This window comes from Mustela lutreola, chromosome 4, assembly GCF_030435805.1.
Source record: "Mustela lutreola isolate mMusLut2 chromosome 4, mMusLut2.pri, whole genome shotgun sequence".
Taxonomy (NCBI): domain Eukaryota; kingdom Metazoa; phylum Chordata; class Mammalia; order Carnivora; family Mustelidae; genus Mustela; species Mustela lutreola.
Window position 1 is genome coordinate 47,680,036 of NC_081293.1, and position 17,308 is coordinate 47,697,343.

Below are 17,308 nucleotides of genomic sequence, written 5' to 3' on the forward strand. Positions count from 1 at the left end.
ATATCAAAGTTTAAGGCAAATGGTCAGTTGGTGTTAAAAGATTAAGTTATGCGGCCGGGAGTTAAGTCTTTATTGATTTGCCTGTTGTCCGAGAACTACACCGTCCCCACTTGGACTGCATTTGCCTTGTTCACCGTTGTATCCAGGGCCTAGCACTGTGCTTGACACCAGAAGGGTCCTCAGAAATATTTACTATGTGAATGAATGATGGAACACTTTCTCCATCCCCATACTACTACTTTATCTATCTTTCAACTTTCCTGCTTCCCCTGCTTCCAATTTTACCTCCATCCAACGTATACCATTTTCACTCCACAGATTTAAAAAAAAAAAAAAAAAATCTTCACTGACTCATCTTGCCAAAGGGACTAAAGTCCTCAGTTTGACACCTAATGACATTCAGGGACCCTACCTGCCTTTCCAGCCTCCCCTTCACATCGTTCCTTCTTGCAACAACAACAAATTGCTTCTAATTCTCAGGACACACAATGCTCTATCTGATCCTGGATGTTTGTTTGGATTCCCCTCCTGATTGTGATCCTAGGGGGGGTGGGGGGCCTTTATCATCCCCTGCTCACCCATCTCATCAGCACTCCCCCGGGGGTACTATTATCTCTGTACTTCATGATCCTGCCATCATTGTATATTTGTGTAGGGAGGAGAATAGAGTTAAAAGAAAAAAAATCCCCAAGTAGATCATAATTCCCCAGTCATCATAATTTAAGGACTAGTTCATTTTTTTTCTTCCTTAATTTTAAATGTTACCTTTAACATAAAGTAAATGGTTTGATATATGTCAGATCTATCTCTGAAGTATCATTTTCCATTGACTTATTTGATTTGGGTTTTAAATATCAGATGTTTTAGATTATTATAGTTCTTTATAGTGTGTCTTAATACGTGGTAAGCCAGTCTTATGGGAAAAAATAGTATCTTATTTGGGCTTCATTTTGCACATCCTACTTGCCACAAAGGTTGAGCATCTTTTCATGTTTCTTGGCCAGTGGAGTTTTCTCTTTTAAGGATATCTGATTCATGCCCTTGACTCGTTTGTTGATGATATATATTGAAGCATTCCTTCTTCCAAGTCTTTCAAATTTATGATGCCATTCATAAAAATGACGTTTTTAATTTAGATGCAGTTAAAATTTTTATCTTTCCCTTTATAGATTTTAATTTTAATATTTTTCTAAGAAGTTTCCTTCCCCATATTTTCTTATCTTCAATGTGTAGGTCCTAACCCATTCAAAGGAGAGAGAGACACTGGAAAGGGTGAGACATTTCTTTGCCAACCCAGAGGGGATGGCAACATAGGACAAACGGAGGATGAAAACTTTAGCTACTTGTGTCTCATGTGAAGAGGGTGAATTAGAAAAGACAAAGTCCTTTCTTTTTTTAAAGAAATATTTGTCTTTTTCATAGTTTTTTTTTTAAAGATTTTATTTATTTATTTGACAGGCAGAGATCATAAGCAAGCAGAGAGGCAGGCGGTGAGGGGAGGGCCGTGGGGAGCAGGCTTACTGAGCGGAGAGCCAGATGCAGGGTTGCATCCCAGGATCCTGGGATCATGACCTGAGCTGAAGGCAGAAGCTTTAACCCACTGAGCCACCCAGGCACCCAAGGACAAAATCATTTTGAATCTCCAGCTGACATCTCCAGTTTACTATGGGTTCTTTATGGATTGACATAAACAACTCATATCTGACTGCTGATCTCCTGGTAACTTCATCTGGATTCCTTTTGTGCACATGATGGTGAGAACTGTACTTCGTAGAGAACTGTAAGTCAAATTTGATAGAGATCGCATGTGGGTAGAAATGGTAGTGGTGTAGAAAATGGTTGGGGTCTGGAGCTGATGGCCAAGAAAGAATTCTTTTTTTCTTTTTTTAATTTTATTTCTTTGTTTGACAGATAGAGATCACAAGTAGACGGAGAGGCAGGCAAAGAGGGAGAGGAGGAAGCAGGCTCCCCGCTGAGCAGAGAGGCTGATGCGGGGCTCGATCCCCGGACCCCGGGAACATGACCTGAGCTGAAGGCAGAGGCTTTAACCCACTGAGCCACCCAGGCGCCCCCCAAGAAAGAATTCTTAAGACATGTTTGGTGCAAAATGCAGTTTTATTAAAGCGTGGGGACAGGACCCTTGGGCAGAAAGAGCTGCAGTGGGGTCAAGAGGGTGGCTCGTTATATACTTTCAAGCTGGGAGGTGGTCAGGGACAACACAAGCCTGCAAGGACCCTGAAGGGGCTAGTTAGATAGGAAAAGGTTGTTTATTACTATTTAGTAAAAACTCTATCAGGAGACCCTTCAGATGTATATCAGTGGGCCCTAAGCTTACAGGATGATTGTTAACCTGTATCTTGGGGGGCTGAGATATAAAAATTTCCAAAGGAATTTTTGTATGTTCAAGTAGACTCACAGAATCCTGGAGGTCGGGCTAAGATTACCTTTTGCTCTTAGTGAAGGATCAACGTGAAGGCAGCTGAGTCCCTAGAGGAATGCCACTCTGCCTATTTCAAGCACTCATCCATGGGTTCTAAGTAATGAGGAAATTTTATAATTTCTCTTCTGCCTTGTTTCCCACATCAGTAGAACATAGGAGGGAATGGCCCAAGGAGGGCAGAAATTAAGCTATGGTTTAATCCAAAGGATAAGAAGTGATGTTAATCAACGGAACTCTTGGCAGCCGACTAGATATGAGGGCAACCAAAGGCGGGAGTTGGGGGTCAGGGTTCCTGGAAGAAGGAACTCAATATTAACATGATCAGGGGAGCCTTGGTGAGGACTGACTCTGAGGATAACAGTGGAGTTGTCTTTGGAGTGTGTGTGACACCTTGTAGAGATGACCAGCAGGCAAGAAGGGAGGGAGGCTAAGCCTGGAGACATAGTTTTAGTCATCCAGATGGAGGCCAAAATTGAATTGCAAAGGTTCTATTAACACAGGGAGAAGGTCATACAGAAAAGTCTGTATCAAGGGGACAAGAAGTAAAAGAAAAGCTGTGAAAGGAGAGAACCACAAAGGTGGCGTGATGGGAAGAAATTAGGACTAAGAAAAACTGTTTAGGATTGGTAACCGAAATACTGACAGGCATTGCAGTTTATCTGGGAAATGGACTGTCTCACCTATTCTGGAATTCATTCCATAAAACATAGCACCCAACACACTCTCGTAAAAAAAAAAAAAAAAAGAGGAAAAAGAACATTCCCATGTCAGTGTCTCAGTCGTTAAGCATCTGCCTTTGGCTCAGTTCATGATCTAGGGTCTTGGGATTGAGCCCCAGGTCGGGCTCCCTGCTCAGTGGGAGGCCTGCTTCTCCCTCTCCCACTACCCCTGCTTGCGTTCCCTCTCTCGCTGACTCTCTCTCTCTCTGTCAAATAAATAAATAAAATCTTTTTTAAAAGGTTGTGGAACTACTCCACACCTGATCCATTCCACAGCATGGTCCTGAAGAATGCCAGAACACTCCACTGTCACTTGATTTCCAGTATTCCACTTAAATGACTTCTGACATTTCTCTGTGCTGTTTCCTCTTCTTTCATATAAAGGGCAATAATCTACCACCTAGACTTGTTTTCATAATTAAACAAGCTAATCTTTTTCTTTTTTTTTTAAGATTTTATTTATTTATTTGACAGGCAGAGCTCACAAGTAGGCAGAGAGGCAGGCAGAAGCGGGGGTGGGGGGGTGGGGGGGTGGGAAGCAGGCTCCCTGCTGAGCAGAGAGCCCAATGCAGGGCTCAATCCCAGGACCCTGAGATCATGACCCAAGCCCAAGGCAGAGGCTTAATTCACTGAGCCACCCAGGCGCCCTAAACGAGCTAATCCTTCTAAATACAGTACTTAGAACAATTTTTCCGGCATAGTAAGCACTCAGTAAATACTACCTATTTTTTTTGTTGTTTTTATCAGCTATTGTTTCTACCTGCTTTTAAGGTCCAAGAGAAACAGTATTTTTTTCATGAAGCCTAATCAGAGCACACTTGGGTTTGATATGCCTCCCGGCTCACATAGATGCTACAGTATTTAGCACAGGGACTGACAGAAAGGTTAATTACAACCAAAACTCAGAAAATACTATAGGCCAGACACTTTTGTGAGTGCTGTTATTATAGGTATTGACTTGTTTAATCCACCAAAAGCACTGAGGTAGGAACGGATGGGATATATCCCCATTTTACAGATGGAGAAACTAAGGCCCCATATCAAGACTTAATACTTAGGGGCGCCTGGGTCGCTCAGTGGGTTAAAGCCTCTGCTTTCAGCTCAGGTCATGATCCCAGTGTCCTGGGATCGAGCCCCACATCGGGCTGTCTGCTCCGCGGAGAGCCTGCTTCCTCCTCTCTCTCTCTCTGCCTGCCTCTCTGCCTACTTGTGATCTCTGTCTGTCAAATAAATAAATCAAATTAAAAAAAAAAAAGACATAATACTTAAGCGAACTGCAGTTTCCTTCTCCACTCCCCTCCCCTCCCCTTATGTTACCTTTAACCAATCAAGGGAATTTCTTGGGCAACACCAGGAGGTAATCCCTCTTACCCTTTAGCTGGGCGACAATCCCTAAAACAACGCAATCTTTGCTAATAAATTCCTTTTCTTATACCCTCTGCCTTTATTTAAACACACACACACACACACACACACACACACACACACTTTCCCTTTCCGCAGCTCAGCAGAGCTCCCTTCTACTTGCTAAATGGTTGCTGCACCATTCATGAATCCTTCTCTAAAGCCAATTCGATCTTTCAAATTACTCAGTTTAATTTTTATTAACAGTGACTGACATTACACTTATTAACAGTGACTGACATGTACGCTTAGGCCCAAAATGTGTAGCAGAGCTAGGACTTAGACCCGGGTCATCAGTCCCACAGCCCCTGCTCCTAAGTCCTGCGCAGTACGGTTCCACACATCTTCATGAACCGAGAGGCAGAGCATCACTTCTCGAGGACTCGCGGTTATTGGAGGCGGAAGCATCATCTATTCCAACACCTTTCTCCTAACCGCGGGAAAGTGCCACTCACAGAGGGGGGTGGGGGTGGGGGCGATGTCTCCCAGCCCGGCCGGCCGAGCCCAACGAGCCCCGCTGCCGGCGTTCCCGAACCCGCAGGGGTCTTAGGGTCCCGGGAAGGAGGTGGGAGCCGGGAGCGGGGGGCGGGGAGCGGGGAGGAGCGCCCGCCCGAGCCCCGCCCCGCCTGCCCCACCCCCGCGCCGCGGAGCGCCCAGTCTCGCGTTCTCGGGGATGTGCCGCAACAATGGGGACGGCTGCGGGCGGTAAGGCGTACTTCCAGAGAGGCAGTCTGTTCTGGTTCACCGTCATCACCCTCTCCTTCGGGTATTACACGGTAAGGGCAGCTCCGGCGGAGCGCAGGCCGAGAGCAGCGAGCGGTCAGCCGGCCGAGGGGTCGCGCAGGCGCAATCCGGCTCTGCGCGCCCGGAGCCCCGGGGGCAGACGGGGCCAGGCCCGGGAAGAAGACGCCGGCGCGCTCGTCCGCGCATTCCGCCTCTGGCCGCCGTCCCGCGAAACCAGTTGTTCAGGCTTTCTCGGTAAGGGAGTGGGGGCGGGCACTGCTCCCCATCCCAAGACTCAGTAGGTCTTTCAAGATGGTGGTGACGAGGTCCGAGGTCGGCAGGCCTGCCGCCGCCTACTTCCGTCCGGCGAGACGTTTGCCTTCGCTGGTCACCGTCCTGGCACTGGGCTATTTCGCGGTGAGGCGTGCGGCTGGGGCGGTGCATCCCTTTCGGGCCGCCGGGCCCTCGCAGGGCGAGAGGCGCCGTAGGGGCGCGGTCTGGCGCTTGCGTCTGCGCCCGCGGCCGTGGCCTCGGTGACTAGCGTGGGCGGGAGGTCGGTGGGCTCGCGGGATGGTTTTGCTCTCGCGTCCTCTCCTTGGGGTCCTCGTCCCTCCGCGGTCACGACGACTCTACCGGGAGAGAGCGGCGTTGAGCGAGGGGGAAGTCACGCTGACAGGCTGCCGTGGGCCGGGTCGGGCAGGATCGGGCTTCCGAAGCGGAGTGTCGAGGCAGTTGGGATTGTTTGGAAAACGCGGTTAGAGCTGAAGGAGGGATAGGGCGTTTGTCAGTGTCCGGCCGTAGATGGGGAATGAAGACGACGGGATCGCTGCGGAGAGGAGAAGCGACTTTTGTCCGGCTGACAGAGTTCGTTTAAAGGATGCTAGGGAAGACACCGGGAAAAGTAGGCTGGGAACTAAGTTGGGGACGTGAGCTAAGGGAAGGGAGGCTCATCTGTTTAGATCTTGACCAGGAGATCCTGGACACTGGGGCTTAGAAATGTTTTGTCGCGGCCACAGTGGTGGTTGCTGTCAGATCTGCTCACCTTGGCTCTGATGTCCTCACCCGTAAAATGGTGTTGAACTCAAGTGTTTCAGAGGTGCGTTTCTGTTCCACGATTCTGTGTTCCTGACTAGAAAATAGATGGAGTTAAGCTTTGGGGACTGCAAATTGGGATACCATGGAGCTGGCATTATTGGTATATTACGGAACACTGGACAGCATTCAATTTAGGATATTATGGAGCTGGCAGGTGCTGCCCATTCCATTCCTTTTGGTTTTGGAGGATGCAGTGGTATTTTATGCTTTCTTTAAATTTGCGATGCGTAAGACATAATGGGAGAAGGAGTGCAGCTCTTGGCTGAGATCTGAATGGGACAATAAATTTTGGACCTGTTGGCACTTAATTCTCAGAAATACCTCAGCTGGCAGAGATGACAATATAGAGACTAAGGGAAAGTTGCTCAGATGACAAAAACTAATGTGATTAAGTATTTGCTATTAGCACTTCACAAGCTTGACGCTCTTATTTTCCAACTCTGTGAAGTGGATCATTCCCAGTTTTATTTTTTATTTATTTTTTTTAAAGATTATTTATTTATTTATTTGACAGAGAGGTCACAAGCAGGCAGAGAGACAGGAGGAAGCAGGCTCCCTGCTGAGCAGAGAGCCCCATGTGGGCCTCTATCCCAGGACCCTGAGATCATGACCTGAGCCGAAGGCAGAGGCTTAACCCACTGAGCCACCCAGGTGCCCTCATTCCCAGGTTTAGATGTAGAAGTGAAAGAAGGAAAAAGGATTCGAAATTAAATTAGCCATAGCTTCTGCAATGAAGAAACTATCCAGGGCACAGAAACCTAAAGTTTATTAACAGTCTGTATAAAATAATATTTTGGGTGGAATTCACTAAGTATAGAAGTCATCTAGCCTGGGACGCCTGGGTGGCTCAGTTGGTTAAGCAGCTGCCTTCTGCTCAGGTCATGATCTCAGGGTCCTGGGATCGAGTCCCACATCGGGCTCTCTGCTCAGCAGGGAGCCTGCTTCTCCCTCTGCCTCTGCCTGCCATTCTGTCTGCCTGTGCTGGCTCTCTCCCCCTCTCTCTCTGATAAATAAATAAAATCTTAAAAAAAAAAAAAAAAGAAGTCATCTAGCCTGGGCACTGAGTCTGATAATCATATAGCTTCCTCCCCATAAATCTCCCCCTGGAATAGCTTTTAGAAAACTGCAGAAGTGGAGAATGGAAGCACAGATGACTTAGTTCAGAGATTTTCATCTCTAGTTTCTTCTTGTAGAATCAGGATTATTTAATAGTCTCTCGGAAATAAACATTTGCCAATTTAAGTGACTTAATAGGTATTTTGTGTTTCTGGTTCTCTTGCAGTGGGTTGTTTTCTGGCCCCAGAGTATCCCTTATCAGAGCCTCGGGCCCTTGGGCCTCTTCACTCAGTACTTGGTGGACCATCATCATACCTTCCTGCACAATGGGTAAGAGGGCTCTGGAAATGGGATGTGGACTCTGCAGCTCAGTCGTGCTGTAGATCTAGAAGGCCTGCACTTGCCTTAAGTTATGTGAGAGTGTTACTGGTTCACATTAAGGCACCTTTTTGAGGTTTCTGTGTTAGATTTCTCAGCAGATAACCATCACCTTAAACTAGGCTGACTTTGTTTCAGGTATTGGCTTGCCTGGCTGATTCACGTGGGAGAGTCCCTGTACGCCATGGTTTTGTGCAAGTAGGTGTTTTTAATAGCTCTTTATCGTTTTTCTCTTGGTATCTAATAAAAGCTGAGAGTAGCCACATTTAAATAATTCATGCGTTTGTAGGCCGAGAGCGTTCTCAGGGTAGAGTTGAATCTCCACACCTAATACTGAGCCTAGCCCGGAAGGAGTACTCTGTAACTGTTTAATGAATGGATTCATTTTGTTTGTGTTAGTTAATTAACTACTTAATTTAGATTATTTTTTCCTCATTAAAAACGAAATTCTCTGTATATTCTCCAACTATAGCAAAAGATTTGGAGGTTACCTTCTAGTTTGAAAAAGAGCCAGTGTATTGACGTAGGCCAGTGATTCTCAATCCTAGTTTCACAACTGACTCACCTGAGTAGGTGAGTCAGTTTTTGAAATAGACATGTCTGGTGTCCAGACCCAGAGATCCTGAATGGGGAGGCCTTGCCTCTGAAATGGGAATCTGTCATTTTTTCCCAGCTTCACAAATAACTCTGGGATGCACTGCAAGTTAGAAAAGCCTCCCAGCTCAACCCTGTTTGCAGGTGCCAATATAAGTTAATACTTTGTGAGGGTCCTAGGAAAGATTCTCTTGACATTAGTACTTCATGTAAGCCTGTGCAGACAGTCTAGCGACGTGAAGAGGTGGTTATAGTAATGCCTATTACTTTGCAGTTAACTTCTGGTCAAGATGAACTGTGACCTCTATAACGGTTGTATTGCTTCTAAAAGGGAGAGATAAGATACTTCAGAACAGGGCACCTGGCCTGGGTGACTCAGTTGATTGAGCAACTACCTTTGGCTCCGGTCATGATCCCAGAGTCCTGGATCGAGTCCTGCATTGGGCTCCCAGCTCCATGGGGAGTCTGCTTCACCCTCTGACCTTCTCCCCTCTCATGCCCTCTCTCTCTCTCAAATAAATTAGATACTTCAGAACAACCATGTTTTAATAATAAAAGTAATATTTTTTTGAGTGCACACTATGCCAGACACTTGCTAAGTGCTTTTAAGAAATGATGTTACTCTATCTTCCTGTTTATCTCCCTAGGAGAGGAGCAGAAAGCAGCTTTGCTCCCTCTCAGGCCTCTCCAGGTCCTCTCACCCTGTGGGTTGTTGTCTGCCTACCTAGCCCAGTTACTGGTATTGCCAGTCACTATTGGATATCCTCCAGTCAGTCCAGTTTATTTATTAAAAGCATAAACTGGTATGTAAGTCACCGTGTCTTTTCTCATCCAGCTGGGACTCAGGAGCCTGCTGTGGGGAAGAGAGTATAGTTGGTAGCTTCTCTCTCAGGCCCCCTCTTTTTTCTATTCGCTAGAAACAGCAGCTTGTGGCCCGCTGGGGTGGGAGCAGTTAGGGGAAACAGGGTCAGGCAGCTGGGAGCTATGGATGTTGCATACCCGGTGGTGGCTTTTTTTTTCTCTAAGGGTCCTGGTGGAGTTTTGAGAAGCCAGCCATCATTAGAGATCCCCCTTCTGTAGTTCCCTTGATGGTTCCTTCAGATGCCTCCTCCAACCTGCCATGGGCTGTTTCCTCTCTGGATCTCTGATTAGGGGGAGTTTTTCCCTCCCTCCCTCTTTTCTTCCTTCCTTCCTCCCTTCATTCCTTCCTTCCTTCCTTCCTTCCTCAGAGAGAGCAAGAGAGCACAAGCATGGGGAGCAGCAGAGGGAGAGGGGGAAGCAGGCTCCCTGCTGAGCAGGAAGCCCTCTTTTTCCATATCTGGACCAGTGAGTTTACCTCATTCATTTTCTTGGTGCGCAGTATTCTATGATGCCTTAGTGCATTTCACAAATCCACCCCCCCCCCACAGACTTTTAGGTCTCTCATTTTTATTATTATAAGTAATACTGTAAGAACATGAATTTCTCATACATCATGGCCCTTCCGTTGTTGCTGATTAAAGGAAAAGCTTTCAACATTTTGCCTTGTGTTTTTTCTAGGGTCATGCAGACCACCTCTGTCAGCATAAGGAAGTTCCATCATGTTTCTGATTTTGCAGAGAACTTATATTCAGAACAGAAGCATTTTTCAAATGCTTTTGCATTTATCAGTATGATCATATGATTTTTCTCCTTTAATCTGTTAGTACAGAAAATTGTATCATTTCTGCATGCATTGTTTTAAAATTTTGTTTTAAATTAGAAGTCATCCACATGAGACTTTATATACAGATGAGACTAGCAAGCCATTCACTATAGTTGGGTCATTTTCTTTTGAGCTTTGTTTTAAGTGGTTTAGCTTGAATGACTACAACAAGGTGTTTATTATTACTACGTGCCAGCCTTTTACTAAGTACTTTGTGTATGTTATTTCATAAATCATCTCAAAACTTGCTGAGATAAATACTGACATTCCTATTTTTCTTTCTTTTTCTTTTAAGATTTTTATTTATATATTTGAAAGAGCACAAGGGCAGGGAAGGGGAGAAGCAGACTCCCAGCTGAATGGGGAGCCTGACGAGGAACTCAATCCCAGGACTCTGGGATCATGATCTGAGCTGAAGGCAGACACTTAACTGACTGAGCACCGATATTCCTGTGTTTCAGAGGAGGAAGCAGATTCTGAGAGAGAATGAGTGACTTTCCCAGCGTCGCAGCTAGTTGTTGACAAGCTAGAATTTACATTGGCTCTACCTTTAAGACACTTCCTCTAAAGCCATCCTGGTTCTGAAGCTTTTTTACCTTTTGCTCTTCAGAATCTCATGAGAAATGGTTTAATAATACCGTACCCTAGGCAGTAGCCACACTGCTAAATGCACATCCTAAATGCACAAGAAAAATGAAAACCGTGCAAGTTTAGAAGCTGGAGGAGAATGGCAAAATAAACCTAATGAAAGTACATAGAAGGAATACTTTTTTTTTTTTTTTTTTAATGGAAGACAGTAATCCTTATGAAACTGCAACATTAAAATTCTGGTGGCTAAGTTCTTTTTTTTTTGTTTTGTTTTGTTTTTTAAGGTCCAAAGGCATCACAGATGGTCGGGCTCAACTACTCTGGTTCCTACAAACTTTCCTCTTCGGGATAGCATCTCTCTCCATCTTGATAGCTTACAGACCAAAACGCCAGAAACAGACTTAAAGAAGATATTCAAAAGCTTTCTTTACACTATTGACATTCAGCTTCACTGTTTTGGGGTGAGGAGGGGGATGCTGAGTTACTTATCTTCCTACTTTTCCAGAAATTTAAGACCCTCTAGTCATTCATTATTCTTTCATATGCTCTGGTCAAGCGTGACTAAATGATAGGAAAGGATTTAAACTTTCCAGTTCTGTAGACTCACCTGTTTGGCCAAGGGCTTCCAGCTACCCTCTTGAGGTTCCTAGTCGTGTTCGTGCTCCTTGTGTCATCTGGTTTAAGCTTGTATTAAAACGGCTTCTTGGTATAACTTTGCTCCCACCTTCTGGCCAAGACACCATACCCATACTGCCCCATCTTAGCTCTCCTTTCTCCCAATTTTTTCCACCTTTCTGAACCAAAACAGAGTGACATTTCCACAGCACATCAATTCCACACACACTAGGCACCTAGGAAGCAGGATCTTATCCTCTCAAACTTCCATTTCTCACACACCAAGAAAGATAAGGAAGATAAGCAAGTGCGTGGCATGAGCCAGGCCCAGCAGTAACCTGGAGGCACAGAGGACACACTGGGTACCTAGAGGAAAGGATTGGAAATGCCTTCCCTGATCGAGCTAGCCAGAAGCCATCCTTCCCTCTGCATGGCCCTGAGGACACAGCACTCTGTGGTGTGCAGGGGTCTGATAGCCACTGCTAGATGACTCCTTCCAGTCAGGATCACATCTTAGCTTGATTTTTTTTTTTTTTCAGCACCCGTCCCATTGCCTTACACACAGGTGTTCTGTCAGTGTTTTCTGAACCACAGACCGAAAACTGTATTAACTTTCCAATTGTTCACTATCATTCCAGTTGTTCTATGAAAACTATAGAACCTACTCGGTGTATTCTCTTCTCATAGAAAAGCACAGGACTGCCCTTGACTGGTGGTGCCCCCTTTCTCAGGGTCCCTGGTAGGAAACCTGTGTCTTTTTCACACTTGCCTATTCTTAGTCATTTTCTCCAATCTCTGTAGCCTCTCCCTCCAGCTCTGCCTTACTCAAACACAGATGTTCCTGAGCTAGAAATTCAAACTGGAAGCTAGTGACTACCTCTCCCATTCACCTGAGTAGACCTTTTTAACTACTGACTGGTCAGGGCAGGAGGGTCACTGACTCTGTTCCCTGATCTTGGCAGGATGACTCTGTCACCTAGGAGCCACTAGGGTTGTTTCTTGGAGGACCACCTAGGCAGTCCCTAGTTCTGTAGGGACTAGACCGTATTTTCCTTCTACGATGCAGTAGGGCACATTTTCTATTTTAAGCAAACATTTATGAGAGCCCTTTGCCGCCAAAAAGAGACCCCAAGTAAAAGTACAACCCTGAAACATTCTGGACTATGAATTGCTTTTGGGGGAGATGACTTTCTACAACTAAATTTCAGTTTTTCCTGTTTCTCTTGTCATGAAGGGATTGCCTTTTGGTAGAGGAAAAAAAATTTTTTTAAAGATTTTAGTTATTTGACAGAGCAGAAGCAGGGGGAGTGGGAGAGGGAGAAGCAGGCTCCCTGCTGAGCAGGGAGCCCAATACGGGGCTTAATCCCAGGACCCTGGGATCATGACCTGAGACAAAGGCAGACACTTAACCCACTGAGCCACCCAGGTGCCCTAAGAAGAAAATTTTTAGCCATCGAGTTAAACATCATGGAAATCCAACAGAGTTTTTAAAAGCATGGTCCTCTTGAAAAAGAAACAATAATGACAGTAATATGAATGAATGGTGACAGCAACACTATGGCAGATTATTGAGTGAAATGAATTAACTTGAATAAATTGCTGTGAATTGTCTTCTCTATTCAAATGCTTTTTTTGTATGTCCATTTTGTTATACTGTCCCTTGATTCTGCTTTTTTCTAAGTAGACTCTATTATGGAACTGTTTGTACAGTTCAGATATCAAGACGTTTTTTATTGATAAGGTAGCATGCCCTCACTGTAGAGCATGTGACCCTCGTTATGCTTAGAGAGCTGCCCCGAGCCCACTTCACTCCGCGCACACTGTCTCATGGGTGGACACGAGTGTCTCCTTTCATTGCAGCATTTGTCCTCCTTTCGTTTTCATTTTTATTTGTTGAGCACCTGATAAATCCGTGCAGCAAGTGAGAGCAGTACTTTTACTTTTTAAATGCCAGAAGTATAAAATCCTATCACCTCATTTGGGGTATTATCATGACTTACAGCAAAAAAGAATCTTAATGAGCAAATGGTGAGGGTCGTTTTATAGGCCCATAAAATGCATCACATCGAGGTGAAGTAAGTCATCACACAGAGTCCAGACTCCAGCTGGAGTCCATCTTCTGCAGCCCAGGAGTGTAGACGTTAAGTCTGTGAAGCAAAAAATGAACAGAAATGGAGACGTCTTCGTACTGAAGCTGTAATGGGAATGTGGGAAAAACATCCTTGTTGAGTTCAAATGAGAAAAGGCCAGAGTCATCTCAGTGGAAGCAACTCAGGAAGGCAGACAAATTAAACTGTTTTCTTACCTCCTGCCCCTACCCTGGAGATGTCAGGAGCAGGTATAGTTTGGAAGAACAAAAAAGAAAAGACCGATGGAAAAACCCATGACTAATGACCTCAGCACTTCAACGGCAATAGGCTAGTGTGCAGTGTTTCCTTGTAAACATCCCGCTTGTTCAGGACCCCATGCGAGCCACGTCTAAACATGACTTTTAAGCCAAGGTTTTAAAACAAGGCTTGGACTTAAGAGGTCATATTTCAGATACATAAAGAGGTTCTTGAGCAAAACAACTTGCCATCTGAGAGCCCTACATATTTTTTTCTTAAAGATTTTATTTATTTATTTGACAGAGATCACAAGTAGGCAGAGTTTGGCAGAGAGAGAGAGGGGAAGTAGGCTCCCCGCTGAGCAGAGAGCCACGATGCGGGGCTCGATCCCAGGACCCTGAGATCATGACCTGAGCTGAAGGCAGCGGCTTAATCCACTGAGCCACCCAGGTGCCCCTGAGAGCCCTACATATTTACGTGGAGGGTCTGAAAAGACAAAAGAGAAGTTGGAGAACCTGCCTTTGATAGAAATGTGTGGTCACATTTTTCATCTCTGCCTGGGCCCTTTCTGGAGCCTTGTTAATCAAAGCTCCTAGTTCAGCATAAATGTCAGTTATCTCGTTCCCTTTTTGGCACAGGCAAAAAGTTGCTAGTAGGGTAGCCAAGTAATAAATTTATAAACATATGAGACCTCTCTACAAGTCAGAGTATCCACATCAAATTGGGAATGTTGGGCAGTGAGAAACTATAATTATTTCACACTTCTCTATGACGAAGAATCTATCCTGATCCCACAGCGGATGCTTGAAGATCCTACCCAAAATACTGTATTTGAAATTTCTTCTTAATAATTTTGTCAGAGCGAGAGAGCACAAGCAGGGGGAGCAGCAGGCAGAGGAAGAAGCAGGCTCCCTGCTGAGCAAGGAGCCCAGTGTGATACTCGATTCCAGGACCCTGGGATCATGACCTGAGCTGAAGGCAGATGTGTAACAGCCTGAGCCATCCAAGTGCCCTCCCCCGCACCGTATTTGTAATTTCTATAAACATTTTAAGGTGGCTTCTAAACTTTCTTAATAGGATTGAGTATATTCATTTGCCTCATTTTTGTTTGTAGTGAATCCTGAAGATGGATTAGGGAAAATGCGTTTGGCACCCTAATGCTATTCAGGAAAATGTTCATGACAGTGTCATGGGTGGGAGAGTCTGCATTATATGCATGGAGATTTCAGTCCTTGGATACCCCATGAAAAGATTGACATGGGTTTCCATGCTCCAATAAAGACAACCAGTGGGATAGTAGCAAGCACAAAGCAGTTTATTACAGCAAAGTGTGCTCTCAAGGTGGGAGAGCAGGCGGGTTCCTTGAAGTTGTTTTGAAATTGGATATTACTGGGTCTATCTGGGCTGCAAAGAGCTGTGAAGTACAGTGGGGTGGTCTCTATAGGAGGCTGCTTCCAGTCTTTTGGGAAACTCCTCCCATAGTTGGGTGGGGAAGTTTTTGACCCTGCAAGCTTGGTTCCAGAATGGTCTGGGGAGGCTTTCTCCTGGGGGAGCAGGGCTGTACCTGCAATGCAAGTGTATCATAATGAGTCTAGGGGTTACCTTGGGGCAGAAATGGAAGAGGAGACCGCATGTTCTGCACCTGTGGCTCCTGATCTATCAAGCCCAAGGTCTTGGAAACCATAAGGTCAGGAGCTCAAGGCCTGAGCTCCCAGGCTTAAAATGTGTAGCATTTTTTTAAATCACCGTCCCTGCCTTCAGCTCTAGTCTCTATCATTCCCCTTCAAGGACTTGGGATTCAGCTTCAGGGATGTTCCTTCCACTACTCAGATCTAGCTTTTCTCTAACGAAAGGACTTTTCACTTTTTCTTTGTACAAAGCTGTTGCACGAGATGTTCCTAGTAAACAGAAATTAGTTAATGAAAATTGCCACTAAAATTTGAAATCTTGATGTTACTATAAATGAGGGTAATATCATCTATAATATAGAGAAGCATTCCCTAGGCCTCAAGCAACCCCACAGCACTAGTCATTAGTCTACACTGCACCATGAGACCCTCCCTAAGAAGAAAAAGAGAGGCTTAGTTAGCTTTTATATAAGGTTTCTAAGCATATCAAAGGGACAGGAAAAGGACTCATAAATACAGATTACTAATAAATATACTGAAAAATACAAAAGTATAATATATATTTATTACATTATTATTATATATCCACAAATATACTTTTTTAAGGATATTCTAAGAAAAAAGGCAACAGGGAAAATTCAATCTTATTTATTCTTTTATCTACCCTTTATTTACCTTTTTATTTACCCTTACCTATAACAGACATCATTAATTTTGATATAGCCCACCTGTGTGTAATTTTGCAAATGAAAGTAAATACATATTTTTATTTTGCCTTTTCCTTAGGTGTCAGTTCCGCCAATAGATACCCACCTTGGAGTAGATTTTCCAGACAAAAATGGGCCAAGGCTCTTTCACAAAACACCTGACATAGGATTTGGGGGGCCCATCCCTGGGAAAGTGGTATATCGAGCTAAGAACAAAATTTTGAAAAACTTTCCACTTTTTAAGCCTCTAGAGTCCTCTAAAATCTCAATGAAATGAAACTGTTCCCCTGATATAACCTCAGAAACCCCAAGTTGGATTAATTTACTTTAACTTTCTTACTACTGGGAAATGAAATCATCCAAAAAAAAAAGACAAGATCTGATAAAGAAAATGCTCCTTGGGGCGCCTGGGTGGCTCAGTGGGTTAAAGCCTCTGCCTTCGTCTCAGGTCATGATCCCATTCTCGCAAAATGTCCATTGTTGTTTTGTGAGCAAGTATCTTTAATGTTAATGAATAATATTGTGAAATATTTGGACTTAAAGACCCAATCATGTTGCAATATGTCAATTACCACTAAAATCTGGCTTCTTGAGAAGGACTTCAAGGACAGTGTGAGTTTGGTAACTTAATCTGATTTTCATTTACTGTCTAACAATTTGCCAACAAGAGCTGAATTGCTAACATTCCACATTACTCCCTTGGAAGGGGGAAAAACTGTCTCCGATGCAGTGTGAGAAGCAGCTGGAACCTATCTGTCTGTGAATAAGACAGGTAACAACAGAAAAAGAAAATCCAGTCTGGCCAACTAGCAGAGCTCAACTTGGATGCCTCCAAAAATCTACCTTAATTTTGCTCAATTTAGAATGGCATTAAACGACACAGGATATGAGCCAAAATTATGCTTGAAGTCCACTCATAAAGAATGCTGGAAGGAGCTGCCAAAATTTTCAGCGGGACACCCCACTCATCTCACATTAAGGAGAAACTGAGTGCTTGTGAGGCAAGGTGACCACCAGTGTCAACCAGCCAATTTGAGGGTAGACCTAGGTCCCTGAATCCTCCGTATTTCACAAAGCTGCCTGCCAGCAGTGTTGGGTGAAAGATCCAAAGTCTTGTCTGTGTCAGTCAGTCAACAGCATGTCAGTCAACAGCATGCCTCACTGCCCAAATATTTTACACATATTGTCCAAGAATGGTGCATAAAGAGTGAGAATTATTTCCATCCCCGTTAGCTGCCCTAAACCCCCACATCCTGCCCATGGGATGAGTGCCTGCCTTTGATACTGTCCCCATAGCAATGTACAAACACTGCGAACACTCTGCAGACGTAGGGGTTTTCTTGCCATTGA

The 17,308-nt window shown here is 44.7% G+C and overlaps 1 protein-coding gene across 3 annotated transcripts; it reads left to right on the forward strand.

Moving 5' to 3' along the window:
- The first annotated feature begins 5,181 nt into the window (after window positions 1–5,181).
- TMEM254 (transmembrane protein 254) lies at window positions 5,182–12,914 on the forward strand. 3 transcript variants are annotated; one of them, XM_059169771.1, is made up of 5 exons: window positions 5,869–6,187; window positions 6,303–6,382; window positions 7,664–7,767; window positions 7,954–8,013; window positions 10,966–12,914. In XM_059169771.1, exons 1-5 carry the CDS (start codon window positions 6,088–6,090, stop codon window positions 11,084–11,086), a joined length of 465 nt encoding a protein of 154 aa, XP_059025754.1. In that variant the 5' UTR covers window positions 5,869–6,087; the 3' UTR covers window positions 11,087–12,914. The 3 variants fall into 3 exon arrangements, with proteins under 3 accessions (XP_059025756.1, XP_059025755.1, XP_059025754.1); XM_059169773.1 differs by lacking the exons at window positions 5,869–6,187; window positions 6,303–6,382 and adding an exon at window positions 5,182–5,339 and having other exon boundaries at window positions 10,966–11,980; XM_059169772.1 differs by lacking the exons at window positions 5,869–6,187; window positions 6,303–6,382 and adding an exon at window positions 5,552–5,703 and having other exon boundaries at window positions 10,966–11,980.
- The last annotated feature ends 4,394 nt before the right edge of the window (window positions 12,915–17,308 follow it).

Coding starts and splice junctions, on each gene's coding strand:
- TMEM254 (XM_059169771.1), top strand. CDS start 6,088: ATGGGGAATGAAGACGACGGGATCGCTGCGGAGAGGAGAAGCGACTTT. Junction 6,383..7,663: donor TGAACTCAAGTGTTTCAGAG/GTGCGTTTCTGT, acceptor GTTCTCTTGCAG/TGGGTTGTTTTCTGGCCCCA. Junction 8,014..10,965: donor TACGCCATGGTTTTGTGCAA/GTAGGTGTTTTT, acceptor TTGTTTTTTAAG/GTCCAAAGGCATCACAGATG.